The sequence below is a fragment of the Rhea pennata genome, chromosome 19 (genome assembly GCF_028389875.1).
Source record: "Rhea pennata isolate bPtePen1 chromosome 19, bPtePen1.pri, whole genome shotgun sequence".
In the NCBI taxonomy this organism is placed as follows: Eukaryota; Metazoa; Chordata; class Aves; order Rheiformes; family Rheidae; genus Rhea; species Rhea pennata.
The window spans coordinates 10,080,802-10,106,573 of record NC_084681.1 but is presented as its reverse complement, the minus strand read 5'-3'; the positions used below and the strand labels follow the sequence as shown (position 1 = coordinate 10,106,573).

At 42.0% G+C, this 25,772-nt stretch overlaps 1 protein-coding gene across 1 annotated transcript; it reads left to right on the top strand.

Annotated features, from left to right (window-relative positions):
* Positions 1-4: 4 nt before the first annotated feature.
* On the top strand, positions 5-8,327 carry LOC134148892 (protein SCO1 homolog, mitochondrial). The gene is made up of 6 exons (XM_062591504.1): positions 5-264; positions 570-660; positions 1,645-1,842; positions 3,424-3,516; positions 3,642-3,757; positions 7,414-8,327. Exons 1-6 carry the CDS (start codon positions 25-27, stop codon positions 7,540-7,542), a joined length of 867 nt encoding a protein of 288 aa, XP_062447488.1. The 5' UTR covers positions 5-24; the 3' UTR covers positions 7,543-8,327.
* The last annotated feature ends 17,445 nt before the right edge of the window (positions 8,328-25,772 follow it).

Here is a 25,772-nt window from a genome sequence, read left to right as displayed (position 1 = left end):
GGCGGAGGGCGCGGCTACGGCAAGATGGCGGCGGCGGCGGCGGCGCTGCGGTGCGGGCGGCCGCCATGGGCCTGGCGCCTCCTGGGCAGCGCCGCTGCCCTCGCGTGGGGGCAGCCGCTTAGGGCCTGGGCGACGCTGCCGCCGGCAGGTGCCCGGCGTGCTGCCCTGCTGCGGCCGCCCGCCGCCGGCGCGCAGGCCCGCGGGGCGCTGTCCGGCCCGTCGCCGGGCGGCCGCGGCGGCGAGCGGGCGGGCGCGCAGAGGAGGGTAAGTGGGCGGCAGCTGCTGCCCGCCGCCCCGGGGGGGCCTTTCCCCGCGCTGCTCGGCCGTGTCGGCGTCCCCCCTGCCCCGCGCGTCGCCTCCCCGCGACCGCCCGCGAGGCCCGGGGGGCCGCCAGCCCTCGCGGCCCGGCAGCTGGGGCTCAGGCGGCCCCTCAGCGGGCTCCCCGCTGCTGCGGCGCCCGGCCGCGCCGTGCCCGGGGCTGAGGCCGGGCGTGCGGCGGCGCCGGCAGCTGCGCGGCGCCTCGGCCCGAGCAGCCTGGTCAAGGCATTAACGAGCTTCGTTTTCAGTAGCTGGTGTCTTGGCGGTCGCTGGTGGCAACCTTCGTGCTGTGCGGAGGATTGCTGGTGGCTATGAAGAAAATGAAGAAAACGAAAGAGGAAAGTGAGTGAGTGTTGGCAGTCTGGTAGCTGCTCCGCCGCCTCCCCGCGGCCGTTCCGGCGGGAGCCTTAGTCGAGCCGCGCCGCGGAGCGGGTGGCTGTACCGTGCTCTTCCTTGCGTTACTCTGTCCCTAAATGTGGGATTGTAATGCTTATTTATTTATTTAGTTATTTCAAACTGTTTGGCTAGGCAGAAAATCAAAGTAGAATATCACTTTTGTATTAAAAACATTCAGATTTTATTAAAAACATTCAATTTTGCTATTCTGTAGTTAAATCAGGAATAATTTGGATCATGATTTATATTGTGCAAGTGTGTGCGTAGAAATGCTTTTATGTCACAGAAAATGGAAGATAAAGTATTATAAAATTCTTAAATACACTCTCACCGTTGAAATGGTTACATTTACTTATACGTGTTGTTATGAGTAAACATGGCATGAATCAATGCAAAAGCTGGAAAAGAGAAGTGTGTTTGTTATCTGGGACACAGATGTGCAGTAGAACTTCCTGAGCACATTGATTTCTATATGTGTAACTTCTGTATGCATTTATCCGTTGCACAGTGACTGCTTACTGTTTTTATTTTTGTATTTGTAATACTGAAACTCAGAGATAGCATAGCTGCTAACATATGTTGAATTTATAAAGGATAGTGATGTTTCTGTTTAATATCAAACTGGGCCGCGTACCTGTGTGTCTCTAAAGAACAAAAAGTAGAAATGTGTGTTTGGATGACAATAAAAGAGTCTATTATGTTTCAAAGGAATTTAGTGATGTATTTGATACAGAAATTTGCTCAAAACCTTGTCTTGTTCATGTTGGACTTATTTTACAATGGTCATTGATAGTTCTTGGTGTTTTTGAGGTGTTGGACTGTGATTCAGCAGGGTCACCTTACTCTCAGACTTTAAGTGAGTCTGAAACTTGAGTGGGAAGGGGTGACTATGTGTTATGGAAGTTCATTATCTTCCTTTCTTTCCTATAGAGCTGGAGAAAGAACGGAACCGAGGCATTGGGAAACCACTACTGGGAGGGCCCTTCTCACTTGTCAGTCATGAGGGACAGCCCAAAACCAACAAGGACTACCTTGGGCAGTGGGTGCTGATCTACTTCGGCTTCACGCATTGTCCTGATATCTGTCCTGATGAACTGGAGAAAATGATTGAAGTAGTGGAAGAAATTGGTATGTGAATTCAATTACTATGGAGATTCTATTATTAAAGAGGTCAAAGTTTATTGTAAAATGTTAGATATGATGGTAAGTGATGATCTTGTGAGGAAAAAATACTGTTAATTACTATTCAATATCTGAATCAGAACCTGTCATATGAGGAAAGGCTGAGGGAGCTGGAGTTGTGTAGCCTAGACAGGAGGGCTCGGGGGGGGATCTTATCAATGCATAAAAATATCTGAAGGGAAAATATAAAGTAGATGGAGCCAGACTCTTCTTAGTGGTGCCTAGTGACAGGACAAGAGACAATAGTCACAAACTGAAACACAGGAAGTTCCATCTGAATATAAGAAAAAAGGGTTTTCACTGTGAAGGTGACTGAGTACTGGAGCAGGTTGTCCAGAGAGGTTGTAGAGTCTCCATCCTTGAAAAAACTTGAAAGGGCGCAGTCCTGGGCAACCTACTTGAGCCAGGGAGGTTGTACTTGATGATCTCCAGAGGTCCCTTCCAACCTCAGCAGTTCTGTGAATCAACTAATAGATGATAGGTGCATTCATCTGTCTCCAGTTGGTGGAACGTCACTGAGATCTGATATTTAAAGCATGATGAGGCTGACCTTTGTGGAACTGGGGACTTCTTGTTAACATAATGTGATAGTGGCAGCTTACAGCAGAAGAGAGAACAGTGCCCTTACAGGATAAATATTTTTGCCAAGAGGGGTGGTGTCTCTCGCTTGGTCACATTCATTCATTGAGTATGTGTTTATCTGCAAAAAATATTTACCTGTTCCTAGGAAAATGCAGTCTATCCAGTGTTGATTTAATAACAAGTAAAGGCTGTGGAGCAACAACACTGAATTTAGTTGGACTTAGCACAGTAATGTATTGTCAATCCGCATATTTCATTCTCCTGACAACCTTCTCTAGCTTTTTATATTTACTTCGAATCTCTGCATGAGACTGAAGTTTCCTCTTGGCCTCATTTGGGCATTTCCTCTTGTTTTTAGGAATACTCTGACTCTAATACACCTTTTGACTTCTGAGAATCACTGTATTTTGGTACAAATAGCTTTCTAAGACTGCAGCTTCTGATGAGTTACAGAACAGGAATAATAGTAACCAAGCAGTTTGAAAGATGAACTAAAATACAGAAAATGCGGCACAGGAAGCATGGGTGTGGAGGATATGAGTGGAACATGAGAAAAGATCCTGAACTGTGGCTTCACTTATCCAGCAATTCCACCATCACTGGCATGTTTTAGTTGTACCCACCATCATGTCTTGATCCCTGGATTGTGCCCTGGCATTTCTTGCATTGGAGCCAGTTTGTCACCTCTCATAAGTATGGCAGGGTGTCCAACTGAGACAGTGAGAAGTGTAGCAGCATGTGGCACAGTGTTGGATTTCATGGCCCTGACTTCCTTCAGAATTTGCATTATATAAATTAATCTGCACAAAATAGTCTCTTTTGGCATTTAGGATTGATGTAGATTCGTTTTACAGTGGCTTGATTATAACCTTAATTTGGAAGGAACTGAGAGATAGTTTTTAGTTTGCTGAGGAAAGTAACATATGTTAATATTTATTGTCACAGATGGAATTCCATCTTTGCCAAATCTGACCCCGCTCTTCATCACTATTGATCCTGAGAGGGACAATGAAGAAGCTATTGCCAGATATGTTAAAGGTATTATTTTTTTCTTCCTTGATGTCTTATAACATGAAATATAGAGCATTGAAAAGGAGGATCTTGATAAAGTTCTTTTCACTGAAATGTGTGAAATGTCTAAATGTCTCCTTTCCGTATTCCAGAATTTTCTCCTAAACTGATTGGATTGACTGGTACCAAAGAACAGATTGAGCAAGTGGCCAAAGCTTACCGTGTATATTACAGCGAAGGTCCCAAAGATGAAGACAGTGATTACATAGTGAGTAAAAGTAATTGCCTAATAGTAGTCTGTGGATAAAGCAGAATATAGACTTTTAAATCGGAAGACAACTGTTATAATCTGTGCTGAAGTCTTACATGACAGAGTTCTGTTATATCTACGTGTTAAGCTTTGTCTCAGAGATCTCAGTCAGAACATTGTTCTGTGCCCTTTTATGAGCTCAAACTCATTTAAAAGTGGTTCCGAACAAACAAACCAAAAAACCCCTAACAACAACAACAACAAAAAGCAGAGTCCAAAGACTGGATATAGAATAGCATACAAAGTGAAAGTAGAACTGGGCAATTAAGACAACAGGAAAAGAAAGAAATGAAAGTGAAGTGAGTAACAAATCATCCCCTGCCAAACTGAGACCAGGAAGCAGGGTTTTCCTGGCAAGAGACTTGGATGATGCAAACTTTGCCTACAGGTACTGTGGAGGTGTTCCTGCAGTGTAAAATGTTCCTGGAAGGGAGAGCATGGTAATGCTAAAGTGGGTGGGAATAAAATAGGTACAGAGCACTAGTGTGAAGGTGGAAACTAAGGCTGGATGGGATAGTCAAAAGCTTGTTCTCTGGAAGTGAATGGGACTGATTGTGGGGCTCAGAGCTGCTGCCAGGGCCTTCCTGACCTGCCATATTGTGAATGGGCTGGAAGAATGAGGCAAGTGTAAGTGATATGAGAACTGTGGGTATACACTATGTGATCTTTTTTTTTTTTATTTTGTTACAAGAACTAAAGGGCATCAGAAAACTAAAAATGGATTCAAAAAAAGATATTTTCTGATGTAATGGGTGGGTGAGAAGTGGAATTGTTGCTACAGATTTTGGGGATGGTAGAAGTTTACATGAGTTCACAGAGAGACTTGTAGAGTTCAGGAAGCCTGTGATCCAAACAAATGTTTGGAAACTGAGATAATAAAGGACAGTAGCACTTTTTTTTTTTTTTTTTTTTTTTTTTTTGCTGGTTTTATGCTCTCATTTAAAGCAACCATAGATGACCACTAATTAAGACAGGATACTGGAGTAGATTGTTCTTTGATCTAATACAGTATTGTCCGTTCTCACCCTGGTGATTATAATAACCTGACTGTCACAAATAATCCATGTGGACAAAGAGATAGATGCAACAAAAAACTAATACACAGAAAGAAACAGTGAGAGTAGCATGTGACCTCAATAAAGAGAAAACAGAATCACACTGGCACTATGTACCACTCTGAGTTACTGAAAGGGGTGTTATTTGGGAGATCAAGAACTTGTTTTTGCGTATATTGGCAACTTAATAGCTACAATAATTATGCCTGGGATATTATATTACATTTAAGTAGAGGAGAGGAGCTGGCTGGCTGGAGAAATTCAACACCAATTTAAATCAATCTAGCACCAAAATAAAGATATTTGCTAAAATCAAACTTGCAAAAGGGAGCTGGTGGAGATCCAAGAAGAGGTCACAGGAACAGGATTGGCAAAGGATGCCTGCTCAGGGTGAGGGAAGGAATCTGTAGAATCTGACGCTAAATGAGTACATTGAAGAGAAATGATGAAAAGAGGCCACAAAAGCTGAAGGAGGGTTGCCATTCATGATGTAAGATATGTCAGCAAACTGCTTATGGATTCTAACATGACCATGAAAGAAAAGTGCATGGATTTGGCCAAAAAAAAAAATTGTGTGGTTGATAGCAGCTTCAAGGGAAGCTGAAGAGTGAAACCAAACTGTAGGAAAAGAACAGCAGATCGTGACTATAGACAAGATGAAACAGGAAGATGGATTTAGGTTAGCAGGGAGAAGGGAGCTGGATTTTACTGAGATTGTTCTAAACACAAGGGAGCGTTTTGAGTGTGCGAGAGGGGAAGGTGAGTAGAGAGCAATGGGGAAGGAAAGCCAGTAGATTTGAGGCAGGAGAGCAGCCTGAGAGTTTGATATAGTACTATGGAAGAAGAATATATCTGAATCTCTTCAGGATTTGGCATTGGCTCTTGGTTTTGATAGATAATAAGCTCTATGTGTTTAGGGCAGGTAGGCCAGAGAATGCTTGGGTCCCTCTGAAACAAATTGGAAAGAGGATAACAGCAATAGCAGATCTAGGAGGGAAAGCTTGAGGCTGGTTTGCGTGCTGGCCTGAGATGTATCCAGGTAACTATTACTGTTACGTTCGTTTACTACCATGAGGATCTTCTCCCTTCTCCCTCACTGTTTTGCATGGACCTCTCAGGCCAGTCAATTATTAAGGCTGATGTTCATGCAGGAGCAGATTCTGTTTTCTTTGCAGGCAGCTGGGAGATAGGGAAGAGGTCCGGTATAGCTGGTTAGACTTCTCTGCTTGTTTTGACTGAAAGGAGTATTGAGTATTACATCATTCCTACGTATTTTTTTGCATTTTTAAATACAGTCCTTACTTATTAAATAGGAACTAATAATACATGAAAAATAGTTTAATCTTCCACAGGCGAGGGAGTTAAAGTACTCTGAGCAGGCTACTTTGTCTTTCAAATTGGAAACTATAGCAAAAAATAATAGAACCTGAATTATGATTCAGATTCTTTTAAAAATTGTAGCTCCTGGTAGTTTTGTGACCATATCTTGAACATTTAAAAATCTTGAGTAAAATACTTGACTTAATCATACTTCAATAAAAAAAAATTAAGAAACAAAGAATCCTTTGACTCAGAAATACCATTAATACATTTATTATGACTAATGATGCAAATGTTTATATGATTTCATAAATTCAAATGCAGACTTACTTTCACAAACAGCCTCTTTTTCTCCAGTGGGCCTAAGATTATGTACTCACTTGAGCACTTGCAGATTCATGGCTTCAGTTTTCAGTATATTGTATCTTTACTCATACCAAATGCCATCATAGTTAGGTGAAGACCATACCTGCAGTGGTGTTTAACCCCCCCCACCCAACCACCAACTACAGTGGAATTAGTTTCATATAAATCAGATAGAAATAGAAATATCTCAAGTTTTCAAAATATTGTTACTTGGAAAATTTATGTAGATTATTTCAAATTCTTTCCCACTATCTCCACTCTGACTCCGCTATGATTCCTGTAAATGCCAACATGAGTAGACAGTAGAGGGAGCCCCCTCCTAGGACACTGCATTTCCCTCTTCACTTAATCCTGTATGCACAGCTTCCCTCACCTAGTGATGTTCTTAGTCCTTTGTTTGCCCTTGGTTTAATGAAGTACTTCAATTTATATAGGATTTGCATCATACTAACAGTAGAAGCTTGAATGCTTTGGAATGGATTATGGAGCACAAGGAAAGGTAGAGGAAAACTGGAAAGAGTGAGGAGGGAAGTGCCTTAGCTTGTACCTCCTCACTTTGTCCTCAGTCCCATCTGTGCTGAGGAGAGTGGTGCCTGCAGTTTAGGGAAGACCCTTCCGCTTTAAGTATTTTCAGTATTCTTTTACCCATCCTGAATATATAACTAGTTTTTTTTCTCTCTCTCTTTCTTCTGTTGTTGTTGTTGAAGCAACAAAAGATCTGAGGTGATGCTAACTTATTCTGATCTGGCTTTAGTCTGTTGGTGAAAAGTCTTGTCAGGCATTTGAGCTAAAGGCTAAATGGGGCGCTATTGCTGCTGACTTTGAGAGATATGTGGGATCTGTTTTACCAAGCAGCTATGTGCTCTCTTGCAGGTGGATCACACAATAATAATGTATCTCCTTGGGCCAGATGGTGACTTTGTGGACTATTATGGCCAGAATAAGAGGAGCTCTGAGGTTTCTGCTTCTATTGCTGCTCACATGAGAAAATACAGATCCTAAACCAGAAGATTTCAAAGATTGATGCAAACATCTACTGTTGGTTTGGCTGTAATTGTGCATTGTATTCAGTGGAGTTACCATTATTAAAATCAGTAAACAGCCTTCCCAACGGATATTATTTGCAGCAAGATTTCAGCAATAAGATGAAGCTTGGGACTTCTGTGAAACATTTTGGGGAGCAAAAAAATGGAAGTCATTTGGAAGAGACCTCTGTATCACTGGTAGAATTACTTTGTATCTTTTGGACAGTCATTAGTGAAGGATGATCGCTCTAGGAAGGTGATTACTTGATGAAAAGCCACATGAGCCATGGCATCCTTGGAGGACCTCTGCTGTTGTTTTTATTCCTGCACTATTTTGCCTGCTGGCAGAGGCACTTCCAATATTGTAAGCAGAAAGCCTTAAGAGTACTTTTTTATTTAGGTTCAGACAATGAAAAGTACTGAAAGCATTAGCAGCTTGCACACATGGGACCAGCCCTGTAATCTACCTAATCTTCCTAATTAGAGCACAGAAGTGAAATGTTTTTTCTTGACAAATTTTCCTTTATCCTTTATGAACATTATTATTATAATTGAACATTAGCTGTGAAGGAAAATAGTACTGGGTTGCAAATACATTTTTCTTCAGGTCTAAATGGTTTGGTGCATACTCTCAGCCTGACTTGTGCTATGCTGAATAATGAAGTGGTGGGGATGAAGGGGGCCTGTTTCCATGCATAGGGCTGTTGATCAGATAAATTTTATGCAATGCTGCATTTGAGAATAAAAGACTGCTTTGTACAATTGCTTTATTCCTTTTTAAGTTTTGCAGGAATCACCTTCCAGTAGACAAAAGAGTGAATGTATTAATCTGCCAACAGCAACAATGTGCAGAGTAGAGAGTCTGGACTGTCATCTGTTTTTCAGTTGTACCGAGGTTCATGTAAAAATGGTCTCTATTTTAGAGTCATTATGGGGATGAATTTTGCTTTTTATTTCTTAGGTTGAGTTGACTGGTAATAGAATATTATTAGAGGTTTGCATACTCAACAAGCTTTATTTTCTTATCATGTTTTTATTCCTCTTCAGAAAGTAGTGCTGATCTATAGCATCACAAACCAACATAAGCTGATTTATTTATTATCTCACTGAAACCTAAAGAATGACTCACAGGACATAAAATAGAGCATTTTTTTTTGGTGCATGTTCCATAGTGTTTCAAACTGAATAATTGTGCTACTACACAATTTTATGAACTCCTTTGTGCATGAAATTACCTTATCTGGTAAGGTACTAGGTGGAAGAGGCATAGAATAAAATGCTGATACTAAAGACAGCATCAGCTGGAGTAAGGAAATGTTTCAGTAAAATCACTGCTGTGGCTTGAGTGGAAAATTGCAGATGTCACCAGGAATAAAGAAGCAAGTAGAGAGAAATACATGCAGATACTTCTAACATACGCTTTTGTAATGTTTCAGGTAGAATTGAATCATTGATATTCAGTACGGAAAAGAACCTTCTTTGTGGTAGATTTCATATTTAAGTCTCCGTTGCTCTTAGAAGTCCTTAGTTATGTTTTGCTTCCACGGTCTACTCCACCGCAAATAGAGACCAGTGTATTTCTGAGCTCTGCAGGCAAAGGTTTTTTACTATAGTGCAGAAATGTCTGATGTGTTCTTCATTGTGTGCTCCTTACCTCTGTCTCCTAATATGTACAAAATACCAGATAGTGCCACTTAATATAAACTTGCCTGTGTCAGTTAAGCTGTCATTAACACATCTCTGTTTCTGTAAAACTATTTCAGTTATGATCAATGATTATTGATGGTAGGATTCTTCTTTTTTTTTTTTTTTAGCCTTTTCCTGTGAGCAGCAAATAAGACTGAGCTTTTACCTTTTGAAATGAGATCATAGCAGGGCCCTCCTCTCTGACTGTGAGTGTAGGAGAGAAAATTCCTTTGCAGTATCTGCAGTACATTTCCATCTTCCCATAATCCTGAAAAACAGCAAACTTAATTTAGATCAGTTATAAAACATTACTAGTACAGGTGACAATACATGTCAGCTCTCTATATAATCCATACAAACTCTTCTATGATGAGCTCCTGAGGCTATCAGGAAAGTAACTGTGAAAGAGTGCGGCTAACACTTCACCCTGCTGATAAAGCTCTGGTAGTGAAAAAAGATTCCTAAAGATCCAAGCTATCTTGCCTTTCAAATACTAGGTAGAATAAGATAATGGTGGGTTTTGGTTTTTTTCCCTCCTTTTTTTTTATGGATCACCAAGACTCTTTCAGAGTCATTTTGCAGTGAAAGTTTTAGTGTTTTAGGAGACTTTAACATTCACTTGCAGTTGTTGAGGATTTTTTTTTCTTGTGCTGGCTGGTTTGATTGCAGTTAGTAGGTTCTAGACATCGGGCTTCTTAGTGTTTATATAAATGTGACAGCTAGGCAGCGCTATTTTGACATTTTGGGAGTAGGAGGCTGAGCAGCATCTTAGATTCTTAGATTTGTCAGTCTGTTTTGCGGGGGGAAATGAAAGAAAGATTTGAAAGGTTTAGTTCAGATCAAATAGAAATCAAATTGTTTCCAGAAATCTGCATTGCTGTTGGATTGTTCAGCCCTTGACTTCTGACCAGCTCTGTATCAGCTGTGCATGTTCCTGGGAGTATGAGGATTTGGAAACCTGGGCAAGCATGAATGCATCTTTGAGCAATAGCTAGCTCATTCCATGTTTTAAGCTGTGTGTTACTACTTTGATTAGCAGCTTTTCTTGCTGGAGGTGATCAGAGCCACCCATGTTAGAAAGTACGGGAAGCCACAAGAATTGCTTATTTTTGACTGCCTGTGCACTGCCCCATGCGCCTTGCAGTTCTGAAGCAAACAGGCGGTGTGCTAGGTTGAAGCTCATCTGGAGTCGCCCTCTGCACTTCAGAGCTGCCTGCAGCACCTTCACCTCTGTGCTTTATGGGCCCACAGCAACAATGATGATTCTCCTGACAGGCCTCAGCCAGCCCTGGGCATCCTTATGTTAAATATAGCCTTGTGTCAGTAAGAGAGTCTGCCTCATCCTTTGAGCTGTCCTTTTCTACTACATCATTTCTTAAGCTGAGATTTCTGTGTCTGTAGTGTCCTGTGGGAAAGTTTTATATGGTTTAAAACTGGATTATGTCAAAAGTGCTTCCTTTTCTCTGCAATGTGCAGCTTGACAATTTCAGTTTGTTTTGGCATTGGAAGAAATAATGTATGATTCTTCTGTGTTGTGGGAATGATTCTCTCTACAATTCACTCTCTCTACCATTTTACAGACTTAGAGCATCTCTCTTTTTCACCCCCCCCCCTTTTTTTTACCCTCAAATCCAAATCAGTTTATGCTCTACTTGCAGAAAAGCTATTTCATACTTGTGGCCATCTTTATTTCTCTTTTCTGGATCACTTCTTGTACAACTATATCCTTCCTAAGAGGTATGATCAGTAATTATGTGAGTGAACCTTGGATTGGTACATCCTGTGTGAGACTCTTTCTTTTTTTTTCTCCCTTTCTTTCCTAGTAATTAATAATATTCCAGTGTTTCCTACCTTCTGCTGAGCACTGAACTGATGTTTTCTCTTGTGAGTAGTAGTTAATATGCAATCCATCATTCTATATGGAGACTTTTAACAAATCCTAATTACTCAAGTGTTTGAACCCTTTAAAATGATGTTTAGGGACACATACCACAAAGTTGCTTTTGAAAACTGCATTCCTAATTCTTAATTTCTCCAAAGAAGCCCAGAATTATTCCACTATCAGTCAGAATCTGAGTTTGGAACCTGTATTAATTTTTTCAGAATAAAATAGGATTTCAGCAACACTATTTCCTTCTCCAGTTAGGCTAGTCAGCTTGGACCAGATTGTTGAAGCAACAATTACAGGCTATGCAGTTAAGACTGGTGTGTGAAAAGCTGGCTTTTTTTTTGCTTTCCCCCCCCCCCACCCCTTCCCCCTGTTGCAAGGTTTAGAGCTTGGGATAGGAGGATTCCCACTTACTGACAGTTTCTTTGGCATCCTCTAATAATATTGCGTGCAGGCATCACATGACCGCAGGTGGGATCACCAAAGTTGAGCTTCTCCTTACCTCCTGCCCTCAGTGACATCTTATCCTTTCTTGATTCCATTCTACAGGGCACTCATGATTTGTCATATTGCTGAGTTAGCAAGACTGTGCAAGCTTCCTACCTATGCAAAGAAATGTGACTGGTAAGCCTAGCCAGTCACAGCCTTTGTTATTTCATAAAAAAGACCATTTTACATTCCTGTGGAACATAGGTGGCCCTAACTGCCACATAATAGTAGCCAAACAAGTGAGCATACTGTCTTTCAGATGTGAAATGTAATTAGAAATATATGGAGGATTTCTGGAACAGTAAATACATTCAGCATTTTGAACAGTTTTGAGTGAGTCTCATCTATGAGTCTAGTGTAGGAGTGAGCTCTAATTTTGATACAAACATCCTCAAACTCAGATATTTCTCTGAATCACTGGGCAAATCATGGTTAATCCTTTGGTTCCTATTCTCACATCCTCACAACTGTTCATCACAAATGAGTCAAATGCCAGGCTGCTGTAAAACCTATTGCAGTTCTTTGCTTGTGTCCTCAGACCTGAGAGCTTGCAGACTGATTCTGCTGTCATCAGTTGTTCATTCTGTTCTGAGACGTGTGAAGCAGATCATCTGCAGACATAGTGCAGGAACTTTGTTTTGCTCAAATGATCAACTGTTTCCCTCAGGTTCTAGCACTATATAAGTAGAGGTTTTACCAGGATGAATAGTATTGAGGATTACCTGTTTCCCCTTTGACTTGGCCTTCCAGGGGTCTATGAACTGAGTCCCCAGGCTGAACATATGTGGAGGCTGTGATGGCTGCATAGGCATAAGATGTCTGTGTTTGTAGATGATGGACTGTCTGGCTGGGAGCTGAGGCTTCTGTAGCATATCAGCATCACTACAGACTTATGGCCTGCTGGTAGTAACAGGATAGTATGGAAGGCCTGCAGTCAGCATTGTGTACTGTCAGTTTTATGCAATAAGAATAAAACAGATTGAAAGAAATATGTGGCCAAGATCAGATGGCTTCATAGCCCCAGTTACACCAAGGAAACATAGCCCACTCTGCACAGAGTGATAGTTCAGTGTGGAGCCCCAGCTGCTAGCAGCACGAAGAGGAACAAATGGTTGCTGGAGAGCCTCTGAGGAAAATGTAGGAGAACTATAGCTGACATCTCTACTACACAGCCTGCTACCATACTACATCCAGAAAGAAGCTTTCAACAAATTTAAGATTCTGGCTGAGGCTCCACCTGGCAAGACTGTACTGTAGAAACCTGAGCCTCCTCGTATGGCAACAAGAGGCAGGGATCAGGCTTTCACCTTACAGTCAGCCTGATCTTTAGACAAGCTGTCCAGGAGGGGCTGTTCACTCCACCTACGCTCAGTTGCACTCTCTCATGAGAGCGCTGGGCTGGGCCAGCTAGCATGAGAGTGCCTTGCAAAGCCACACTTCTAGGGGTTATTGGAGGAGTCAGCTTAGTTCATTAGCCTGTTAGGGAGGAAAAAAAAAGAAAAAAAAGAAAACCTTCTATCAATGAATAATTGTGCCTCTGCTCTGTCAATTTAATCGAGTTACCAGCTGCAGTAGTGCTAGAAATGGCTAGTAACAGGTCAAGAAGCTGTGACTGTGCCAAGGGGCATTTTGACAGGCATCAGATCCATCCCCTAAGGCTGTGGCGTCACATTCAGTGGCGGCATCTTTTTGAGATACCTAATGCATATTCACCCTCTTGACCATTTGTTTCTGCCAGATACACCCTTGCGGTGCATTGGACCATGTGAGTGTGAAGCCCTGAGGAAGACTGACTCAGCCTGGTGATTGTATAGGCAGCAGAAAGACCCAAGCTCAGGGACTGGTGCATGCCCTACGTGAGGGCTTCGTAAGCCCAGTTAGGTAGTGTTTGCGGGACTGTGGCCTGGTCTTGTGTCCCCAGTAAATTCACAGCTCCCTCCTGGCCCCAGATTCCAGGCTGTGAGCTCCCAATCACTTAACAGCCTCCTGTAGCCCAAGCTTGGGAGGAATGAGCCCCTCCTGACACCCAGGGGTGCCTGTCCCAATCAATCTGGACTTTCAAGAAAAGAGTCTGTCCCCGGAAGGGGAGACAAGGCAGTGGGGGCTGCCCGCAGAGGCCTGGAGGTTAACCCTGCCAGGAGGATCAGTCAGTCACTCGTCTCCCTTTATCCTCAGAATCAAGAGGTAAAAATAGCCGCCTCTTACAAGACTCCTGAGCTGGGTCATGCCCATCTGTAGATGATACGCTTCCACTAATAGCTCTCGAAGACATTCCTCAGCGGGTAGGTTGCCTTCTATATCTCACCGCAATGTGTTGCCACGTCAGGGTAGGACAACTGTGTTGTGCCCTAAGATGGCAAATGCTATTCTTATCTCGGGAAGATTTGCTCAGGCACAGCTCCTTTCTCAGCCAAAATGTTAAAAATCAGCAGCAGGCCTGAGTGTGCTCTCACTTGCGAGAGCATAAATCAAGGGTGACCCCTCTGAAGTGACGCTGTGCAAACCCAGCACCTGGGCTCACACCATGCTCTCCTGGGACATGGCATGGTCATTTGATCCCAACATTGATTCCCAGTTGGGAATTGATTTGGGCTGGAGGGCATCACTTCTTTTGGACACTGGCAAATGAAAAAAAGGCCTCTGGCTCTGAAAGTGCCCCTTTTGCTGATCAGAAAGAAGACTGGTTCATGAGTCCTCCTCCTGGGTGAGAAAGAAGACAGCCCTAGGGGTTGCTCCAAGCTTCCTCCTGCCTCACTTGTGAGAAGAGTCAGCGGTGCTGTGGAAAGCCATGTCCCTTTGCTTATCCAGGCAGAGCAGGAGCAGCCCATGAGTATCTTCAGATCAAATACAGAATTGTGGCCCCATTACATTAGGTGTAATATAAGCAACTAAAAGTCACCTACAAGCGGCTTTTGTAGAAAGAATTAATTAGCTGAGAAGTGAGGAAGAGAGGAAGTAAGAGTAACCGTAGTGGTGAAGTAAGATTTATACTGTTCTTAGGAGTGCAGGGAGGTGCCTGAGATGATGAGGAGATGAATGTGTGTGAAGAAAAAGGATAAGTGATTAGATGGTGAGGGATGAAGGGCAGAAGAAATGACATCTCTGTTTCAGGTTTGGGGAAGGAGAGTCAGGAAAAATCTGAGGAGAAATTGTTGGGAAACTATAATAATAATCTGAAATTGACAATCTGACTTTAAACCCACCATGATAGAACTTTTTGAAGCTTAATTTTAGTTTTGAAGAAATGATTCATTATATTTAATCTGTAAAGTAAAACTATGTTATTTTGTTAACACTGCTCATAGGAGAAACTGTTGGGAAACTCTATATTAATAATCTGAAATTGACAATCTGACTTTAAACCCACCTTGATAGAACTTTTTGAAGCTTAATTTTAGTTTAGAAGAAATGATTCATTATATTTAATCTGTAAAGTAAAACTATGTTGTTTTGTTAACACTGCTCATGGGACAAAATTCACTCATGCCCATACACTGTGGTATGTGGTACTGCACTGCTGAAAAGAAAATATCCCCAAGCACTTTCTTAAATTCAGGAAGACAAAATATATTGGGAGGGGGATATGAAAAGCCAGGCTAATTCCATGCCTTCCCAGAGGAAACTGCCTGCTAAGTTTAATGATTACAGGGAATACTGTCCCCTGCTGGAGTGTGCAAGCCACTAGACACTGACAGACAGCTGTCCCTAGCCTACTCCTAGAGCAGGGACAGTAGCCTGGATTGTGGTCCATTGGCCATGAAAGCTACTGCTGTCTCTAGCAGGGGTTACGTGAATGTGGATGTGCAGAGTGGCCCAAGTTAGGTGCTGCTCCTGGTCCTGTGGCCCTCACTGCAGGCACCTGAACTTGTTAGTCTGTCTGAGCTCTGCTCCTGGTTATCACCCATGCATACATACATTTTCTGGAAGCTGAAGAAACTGCAAAGGAAAAAAAAAAAAAAAAAAAAAAAAAGGAACCCACAACTGGAGGAAGAGATGAGAGAGCAGGGACTGAGCAGCTCTGAGTGGCATTAGCTGCTCCTCCTCTGCTGGAGGCTGTAGATGTGTAACAGAGAAATGACTAAATTAGTGAGTCTGAGGTGGAGGAGGATGGTACACACACCACGTTCTGAGGAGACCAAGAGCAGAGGCCGGGAATAAAAATTCACTGATGGCCACCACTATAAAGCCTACTGGATTATCAGGATCAAAGTGGAACACTGATGCGAGGAAAATGGAACATGAATACTCATTGCTTTGTGGAGAACGAGAGTAATTTTGCATTGATACTCTATTTGTGGAAACAGGCTGCTTGTCACCTGATAGGTGCTGGTTCAAAGGTCTTGAGAAAAAACATCAGTCCATAATGGCCATAAACAAACATCTCCGAGAAAGTTTAAAATAGATGCAGCTGATGGGATCCTATACTGCTTCTGCTCTACATGGACTGCAGGGGATTTATTGAGCTCAAAAGCAGCAGTCCAAGAATAGCAGTACAAATGGTAGAAAACTTTTCCCTTCATACATTCTTAGTCAGTAAAGCCAAATTCAACAATTCACCCCTGAGCTCCTCTCACTCTATGGGAGGAGGATATCTAGCAATTGAGCCTTGTTGTTAGGATTTTAGGGCAGTGCCCTTATACCTTCTGGGGAGCAGGCAGCACCACACCACATGTGCCAGCAGCCCTCCTGAAGTCAGGACAGTACTCTTGGCAGAAAATGTGGTTCAGCATGCGTAGAGGCTTTGGAACTGGGGCACAAAGAGGCAAAGGCCAAGCTTAGCAAATGTATGAGGAAGACAGTAGTGCAGGGCCGTGAGACAGCTTTGCTCTGAGACCCAGAGGCATCCTGCTCCAGGAAGATACTGGCAAACTGAATGGAATTCTCAGGGAGCAGCGGGCAATTTGAGGGACCTAGAGGGGCTAATCTGGGAGGAAAGCAATATATACCTGTATTGCTTGACAAAGCAGTGACTTAGCAAAGCTGGCACTGCATCTCAAGCTGGAGAAGTTATGGGATATATTTTCTCAGAGCAGAATCCTTACTGAGATTTAAAGCGATGTTCCCTTCTCCTCCAGACTAAATGCAGACCCTCACAAATACTCTGTGATAAGTTACTTGGAGAGAAAGGTCTGTCCCTAGTAGCTTTTAAAAGAGAGAGTAGGGAATCTCCTCAGGACGTGGGGATACTAGTACTGTTAGACCCCCAAAGTGTTAGTCTCCTACATGAGACACAAGCATTCTGAGACCCTGGCTGCTGGTGATTTGGTGGCATGTCTCCATCACTGTCTCCTGCTGGAGCTGTTCTGTTTTGTACAACTAATTTTTCTCTTTAGGGGGGCAGGGGCTTGCACTCTTCCCTTTGCATCTCAGATGGATGCTCTGAAAGCAATTAAGGAAATATTTAGACTCATGACCAAGTAAATCTATCTGCCAACATAAAGTTATTGACAAATTTCCTGAGGATGCAAAAGGAACTTTTTTTTTTTTTTTTTTTTTTTTTTTTTTTTTTTTTGCAATATAAGCAGTTAGTTTGGAAAATACCACTAGAAAATCCTTCTATGTATCTTGTTGATAACTGCACTGCAGTGATTCTGGCACTCAGTGTGGTCATCCGACAGGAGTGTCTTAACCTTGAAAAGTCTAATGTGTACCATGAACTGGTTTATACAAATTCTGGTGTAATTATATTTCCACTTACAGCACTGAAATCGGCCCAGCAGTGGTGTTTCTGCTTCTGTCACAGATGAATGTCAGCAAATGAAGACATTTCTTGTTGCTCTCTTTTTTAAGATCCAGTTGCTGCTGGTGCTAATATTACGCATCTAATCCCGATTTTCCTTCCCTCCCCCTCCCTCCCCTTTTGCCACTTGCTCTTTTTTTCATTTGTCTTATCCTGAGGCCTTCCAGCCTGCCCACCCCACTCCCCTGCTTTGTAACAGGAGACCCTCAGCTGCTTTGGTGGGTGATGGAAAGGACATTCTGAATGTCACCTCCTCAGCCAGGACCCAGGCCTCTTCTGCTGATGTTTACTGGGAACATGAGGAGCCTGAGTAATGGTGCAACTTTGACAATCATTCAGGAGTTGCTCATCCTCCAATACTATGTTACTGGTTTACCTGTCTCTCTATTCTATTAGTCGCTTCTGTCTCTCTATTAGCTGGCCAGTCCTGAGTGCCACTAACTCTCACTCTGTTGAAAGCTTCTAAGATGTTAGCCTTGTAAAGCAGGCTATAAAATCAGCACTCATAAAAAAACCTTCATGTAGCTGAAACAGAGTATTGACTTCTCTGTCCATACAATGTCCCTGACCATACCTAGGCCAAACAGTACAGAAATTCAGTCTCTGAAAGGAGAACCAAGATGAGAAAACACAAAGGTCACCAGAATAGTAAATAGTTGCCTGCAAACATCAAGTCAGTGCTCACTGATGGCCACAAAAGGCAAATAGAATATTAGGAGTTACTAGGAAAATAAAAGAGAACAAAATAGATGTCATTTTACCAGGCCCACAAATCACCTGCTACCTGCAGTTCTGCCTTGTGCAACTAAGAAGAGTACAAAGAAAGTTGAGAAAATTCATAGGAGTATTGCAGGAACAGGTTGTCCAGGTTATGACCTTTCACTCTGGGGAAACATGAACTAGGAGGGAAGATGATACACTTACATAAAATCATGAATACTTTGGAAGAAGTGAAAATGGGGTTTTCATTAGTCAGTGAATATACACTCGTGCAAATTACCAGCTCTGGGTAGCCCCTTTGCTCTGGGCTGGTATGACTGCCTATATATTCTTAAACTTATGAGATAGTATCTCTGCATGATGTTGTCCTTCTGCTTTGATTTTCCCACAGTGGAGCAAGCCTTACAGAGATATTGTCTTCAGCTGGAAGATGGACAAAATGCCACACACAGCCGCTATTTTACATCCTATCAAATAGACTGATGATAAGTTTTGTAAAGCAGTCAGCAGAGCAAGTTATGTTGGAGTTAAATTCTCTAAAGCCTTAGGAAAATGGAGGGAGGGAAGAAAGAAAGTAAAACAAAAGCCTGTTGTTTAAGAAAAACCTGCTATAGTCAGCAGTTTTCTGAAGCAGTAGAGGAGCATAATTATCATAGCAAAATGGCTTTACCTGTGCCAGAGATTTGCAAAGCCAGATTTGTCACCATAGGAAGCCGTACAGGAATAGTGAGTAGTACTAAATAGCTGCTCCCAGAAACAACAGTCACAGTTCTTGCTTGTCTATCCCACTAGCTGCGACACAGATCCCCAGCAGCTAATTCTTCTGATAGTAAATAATATGCAACAGATGGATGGAAATCTCTGAGTTATTCAACACCTGGTCATGTTTGGTACTTATAAATGAGAGATGCATGTCCAAGAAAAGCTACTTGTCACCAAGTCTGTCACCTCTGTAATACAGAGTTTAGAGAGATTTGGTAATATATCAAACATAGTGTGTACATAAACATTGAGCAGGTGCATATAAATAATATCTCATGGACTATTTACTGTGCTTTATGAGGTCCTGGAAACTGGTCACCTAGCAAGCTGATTAGGTTGAAGCAGGGCAGAGTAACCAGCTCTAAATACCCAGCGCATGCAGGATTGACCTCATTTCACTTTACTTCAGATGTCTACATCACAGATATTAAGAATAGCATTTAGAGTCCTCTAGGTGTGACTCTCTCCCTAGGCTAAGCAGGTTGGTGGCAGCTGCAGATGGAAACATGCCAAGACTAATAGCTGTGTTGCCTGTGTTCTGGGATAGGGTAATGAGGCTTTTCCTGATCTTCTCTCCCCTAATGCTCCTGTATGGATGTGTATGCCAAACCATAGCCCTAATCACTGTCTCCTGTCCCCAGAATGAAAGGGGGACTATTGATATTGCTGCAGTGCAGAAAGGATAGTACACATCTGAGCATGGAGCATGGTGCTGATTGAATGGTACAATTCAGGAAATGTTTCCTGGTAGTTTTGATGAACTCATGCCTATTAAGACCGTGGCTATTGAACTGGGGGTTAGCAAGACTGCTGCAGCACTTTCTTGGTGATGACAATATTTTTTCCCAGCACATAAGTAATACTGATGCCATATATGAGATCTCTCTCCAGCTTATTCCATGGAAAGCAGATCTGAAGGGTGCGGGAGAAGGGAGCAGGGGAAGGGCCATTTCTAGCACCCCGCTCCTGCTGCACATTTAAGGAACTGTATTCTGGAGAATCTTCTATGATAGGCTGCATGGAATTAACTGTCTTCAGCAATGCAGTGAAATGACAGACTCATGCCCAATGTCGAGCATGTTTTCGAGGAGCCCAGGAAAATCTGTTTTTCTCAGTACAAGGCATGAAGCTGCAGGTATCTTCTCTGCCTAAGTCTGAGCAATTGCTCACTTTGGATGGATGGAAGGAACCCCTATATTAGAGCCATAGAGGTACTGGGATTTCTGGAGGTCTTTAGTTCAATTTCCCATTTCAAGCAAATATATTGCCAATGTTTGTCAGTTAAGTCAGGACTTTTTTTAGGCAAGCCTTTGGAAACTCTTAGGGACAGAGGCTCTACAACTTATGTGGTTAACCTGTGTCATCATTGCATTACCCACTAGTGAAGAATTTTCCTATGTCTAACTGGAACCTCTCAAGCCACAGTTTATGGTTATTGCCTGTTGTTACATTGTGTGCCACTAATGAGAAAAGTTTGGCACATTATTTTTGTAACTATTCCTCATGTAACACAGACTTTGTAACTACCCCTCATGTAATTTCATCAGACTAAACATGCCCAGCTCTCTCAACCTCTCTTCATTGGACTAGTTTTCTAGGCCTTTGACCATCTCGGTAGTCTTCTGCTGGACCCTATCCCATTAGTTCACATCCCTCTTGAACAGGGAAGCCCCAAACTGGACAAAATACTTCAGATGAGGATCACCTCATCTGAAGGTGATCTTTTACTTGCCAAAGTGACAAATAAAGGGGATAATAACTTCCCATATTCTGCTGACCATGCTTATCATAACATAGCCCACTACTCGCTTTGTCTTGTTTGTAGTGAGAGCTCTCTTAGCTCTTATTCTTCTGAGCATCCACCATAAATCCCAGGTCCTTTTCAGCAGCACTACTATTGAACTAGTTCCCAGCCTGTACTGACACTTGAGGTTATTCTTTCCCAGTTGTGAACTTTGCACTTATCCATGTTGCTCTTTGTAAGGTTTCTAGTGGTCCAGTCTCCTGTTTCTTTAATGTCCCTCTGGAGTGAAGTTCTGTGTTATTCACAAATTTGATGGTGAATTCTGTGCCATCTTCCAAACATACTTCTTGACTTCATGTCGATTGAATGTGTGTTCTGCAGGGAAAAAAAATATTCCCTAAAAATCGATGATCTTCTGTCTTGTTTTTGGAATGAGTGTATGGAAAAGTTGGTGGGAAAGAGGAAGCAAGCAAGACTGACAACAGCAGCCAAAAAGGCTGAAAAAGTTGTGAACAGGACAAGCACTGACTTTAAAGCATGTGACACTGCACAGCTTTAGAGATGGAAAAGGGGCATTTAGCAGTTCCTCTTCCATACTGGATTTTAGTAGTTGCCATTGGACAAAGTCTTAAATGCGAATTATGACCAAGAGAAGATATGGGGAATTTTGCAGCTGAAAGTAAAGGAAAAAAAAAAACTACCAAAAACCCCAGAAATGGTTGTCTCCAGTCACTGATGTAACAGTGCAAACAGATGTCAGATGTTTGTAAATATATCTTTCCTTCCTGCCCCTAGCAGGGCAGTCTATTTTGGTTAGGGGAGCAGAGGGCCTGAGACTAGTTCCCAAAGTGAAAGATTGGGAACTACTATACCAGGAGAAAAGATTCCTTATGCTACTCCAAAGCCTCCTTCCCTACAGCTGCATTCTGAAGTTTCCATTTCATGAGCTTGATGGCACTGAATATGCATGAGAGGGAGGTTCCTACTATCTTACCTACTGGCAGTCTGGAGGTACTTCCACTTTTACCTGTGCTGCCTTATTAAAATGTAGACCCTCACTCTTTAGGCTATCAGCTAACCACTGGGTCCAGGGGAAGAAAATACACATCTTAAGCGCTGGCAACAAGTGAAGCAGCTGGTTGATCTTCATCTCAAGACAGATCTATTTTCAGCCTGCCTGAATCCCCTCTCCTCCAGGGAAATGTCAATACTCCAGTGCCTTGCCCACACTGCATTGCTGCGCAGGACAGTCTGTATCCAGAGACAGCTTTCAATGAGCCTCCTCCCTCTTGACTGTGCTGGGTCTTGTTTCCATTACCAGTGATATGTCTGCAGAGATAGAAACAAGATTGACAGAAAATTAATGGTAGAGCCAATTTCATTCTTTTTGCATCATGACACTTGTTCTTTCAACAGATCTCTTCCTTCTCAAGGACAAGTTTTCTTTTGACTGCCCTGTTGTCTGGATACAGAACATAGGTCAGAGTTTTCCCTAATGCAACTCATTGGGACCTCTGGAGTTAAACTACAGTGGAATCCAAATCATCTACTTCAAATTACAGACTGCTCCTTTGTAGAGAGCTGGAAAGCCCACTATGCCAGTGTCACCTAATTTAATCACTTGGATGGAATAAATAAATCTTACATAAATACATACAAACACACACACAGGAAACATATATAAAGGAGCTTTTATATATATGGAAACTTATTTTTATACACACACACACACACGTACACATACATATATATATATATATATATATTTATAAATTAAAACAAGACCAAAGTAAATGTTGTATAGCCTAGAACACTTTTCAGAGATGCTTGTGTGAGTGGCCAGTTGACTTAACACTTCACTGATCTTTTCAGGAGCTTTATGTCATACTCTAAAATGCTGAAGGCTGGGTTTGCTTTCTTTTCCAGCCTCCAGAAATTTAGAATGAATGTCAGTGGTCTTTCCCCTGTAGACATTCACAGAGAGTTCATGCATTTCGTGTGTTCACAACATATGCTGTGTTAGCAGCTGTCGTTGCTCTTTGATATTTTTCCCTCAACAAGATAGTAAAAAAAATCCATTGAAAACACTGAATAAGAGGTTTAGCTTTTCCAGTTTTTGTGTAGTTAATGAGAAAAAGGACATGGATCTAAACTGAGTTTTCAAGTCAAAGGAATCAATGTTTTAACATCTTATCTTCTTGTTCTGACTGTCTAAAATAGTGTTTCAAATGCTAGTTCTTCCACCAAGAGTTACAAAAATAACCTTGATATTCAGTTTGACTTGTACTGGATTGCTGAACACTGTCATGTCCCTTCACCCTACCTGATTTAAGCTATATCAGGATTATTTTTGTATTGAAACACAGCTGACAGAAGAGTAATAAGGCACATCTGTTGTCACCTGTAAAATCCTGTTTAATTGCAGGGCAGAATTACCAATGTATGTAAGTTTTAGCTTAGCTCAATATGCAAATTGTTCTTGAGATGAGGGCTGCATCTCCATCTACGACAGCGTGAGAATTCTGCTAGCTTTCAGTAATCCTCCTGACTATTGATTGATTATTACCAATTCTCTTTCAGAGTAGTTTCAGTACATGATACCAAATGCCACATACCCATAATAGCATTATGCTATGCTAACTTTTGAGTTTATACTGGTACTGAGATATTAATGAAGAACTATAAATAGGAATAGGTCAATGTTTGTGATGGTCACAGAAATTCAAAGTGGAGTTCCACAATAACAATATTTTTTTCTCTGAACAGAAGCCAGGCCATACATTCACACTGTGGATTTGTATATGCTACTACCTCTTGCCCACAGACACCTTCTGCCAGATAAGAACCTCCTCCAAGACTTGATGCAGTGTTAGGTGAGACAATGTGTCCTGCAATCCTTTGACACTCTGACCAGTCAGCATTTGCAGTCTTCCTTTCAGGAGGCTACTGCCTGTAGTTTTCTGAGTTTCTCTTTTGAAGACCTCCTACTTTTTTTCTCACCTACCAGTGATCTTCTTCCCTTGGAATTATTTGCATTCTGTACTTGAATGGGAGTCAGTTTCCCTACCTCCCCTTGACTCCATGCCCATGGTCACTTGGTTCACATTATCTTCACCAGACCCGCAAGGTGATTCCCATGACCCATCAGTGAGTGATAGTTCAGTCTGCCTCTTGATGTTAATAACTTTCCAGTCCTCCTCATGAAAAGTAGCTCTCTGCCAATGTACTGTGGGTAGAGACACCCAAACCTTCCGAGTTCTTGGGTAAATCTTGCATCATTTCTCTGTAAGTAAGGTTGCTCTCCCTGCTTATGAGATGACCACAGATACAGAGTGCCTGCACTGGCAGCCTCCAAGGTCTGCGGCCTCAGAGTAAAGACAATGGTTTGGCAGCAGGTTGTGTCCTTGTTGAATCTGGGGACAGGGAACCTACTCCTTACCATTTCAGTGGGATAGCTTTATAGCAGCCATTTGTTTGCATCAAGGAACCTGGTGATTCATTCTGCCACAGGGAAGCTGCCAGAGTACAGGAGAAAGATGCTGGCACTAGTTCCTCTAGTCACTAGTTCCTCTACTGAATGGGGTCACTAGTTCCCACCTCTCAGCCTTCAGGATGCTGGTTTCCACATGGCCATTTTGGTCTCATACTGAAAACAGCTTCAGTCAAAGGTCTTTAAGTCATTCTATGCCTTCTTGCCTCCCTGGTCACTGTATTGAACATAGAGGTATTGCACCTTGTTTCTAGATAAAGCCTGGAGTTTATTGGGGGAATGCAGGGGTGCCTGTGGATTTCTATTACTTTTTTTAATGTTGTGATGGATCTTTAGATATAGCTAGAAGAGCAGTACACATGATTCAGTTAACTGGATAGGCGCTATTGAACATGGTAGTAATACGACAGAAGATACCCTACTCTGTAGTGCAATTACAGTGCTTGCAAACCATGCTAAGGACCAGGTACTCACCAGGGGAGCAGCCACATGGTAATGGTTCTCCCAGCTTTCATGTCCTCTCTGCATGAGTAAAGATATTAACTCTATATTTCATTCATATTATCTAGAATGTGTGTTCTCCATGACTCATATAAGCTACAGAAAATATTAGACTTCTGGTTCTATCAAGAAATTAAGCTTATTGTGTCTACCTTAAAGCTTCTCATTTCCATAGCTGAGTTTTCATTTAACTGTGTGAATGTTAATTTGACTTTGTTTTTCCATATGTACAGAAGCAAGTTCTGCTGATGATCTTCAGGACTGTGTGCAATGTCGTAAAACACTGAAAACTGCAGTAAACTTTACATAGAATCATAGAATCAGTAAGGTTGGAAGGGACCTCTAGAAATCATCTAGTCCAACCTCTCTGCTCAAGCAGGGTCACCTAGAGACTATGTAACTGGTTGGCAAAGTTAAAGAGCTATTGAGGGTCCACCTTTGTTAACTCACCTGCAGCAATTAGTGCATTCAGATGGAATGCAAACTATGCTAATAGCTTCACAAAAGAACAGCTTCGTTCTTGTTATTTTTGGATCATAAAACACAGGACTCCAAAAACAAAGTTGTGTTTGACAAAACTGTGCAGTACTTTGCTTGGAAGACCTATACCTACATGAATAGAGAATTAGAGGGGATACTGCTTGAAGATGTTTTAATATAACTGTGCAAACTGGCAGTCATTCAGAGATACGTTTCCTTGTCTTTGAGAACTGTTGTCCGCATGGCTGTTCACTTCTCTCTTCCTGTTCATTTCTGCTTTGGGGTCTCAGAGGAGTCTTGGAATCTGGGGAATTCTGTGCTTGCTGTGAACAATTTAATATAAAGTATCTTCCATATTAGGAAAGTATGATGCTTTTGATACACTTCTGGATATATTCTAGAGGAGTGAATGTGCACAATTGGATATTGCTTAGACAAAACTACTCTGAGTTCAAATACTGTTGCCGTCTACTATGTTTCATCCACTATGTGAATATGTATGTGGACATCTTCCCCGCAAAGAACACCAGTTTCCAGTTTCTGGCAAGTAATTCTACTTGTCTTAAACACAGACCAAACGACATCTAAATATACTGCGGAGTTCTATAAAATAAAACAAAAACAATTCTGGAATCTGCAGATAGAAGTGAAGAGAAGAAGTGAGGGGGGCAATTAAGGACATAGAGAAGTCGGGAAAGAATTCCTCA

Coding starts and splice junctions, on each gene's coding strand:
- LOC134148892 (XM_062591504.1), top strand. CDS start 25: ATGGCGGCGGCGGCGGCGGCGCTGCGGTGCGGGCGGCCGCCATGGGCC. Junction 3,517..3,641: donor TATTGCCAGATATGTTAAAG/GTATTATTTTTT, acceptor TCCGTATTCCAG/AATTTTCTCCTAAACTGATT. Junction 3,758..7,413: donor ATGAAGACAGTGATTACATA/GTGAGTAAAAGT, acceptor GCTCTCTTGCAG/GTGGATCACACAATAATAAT.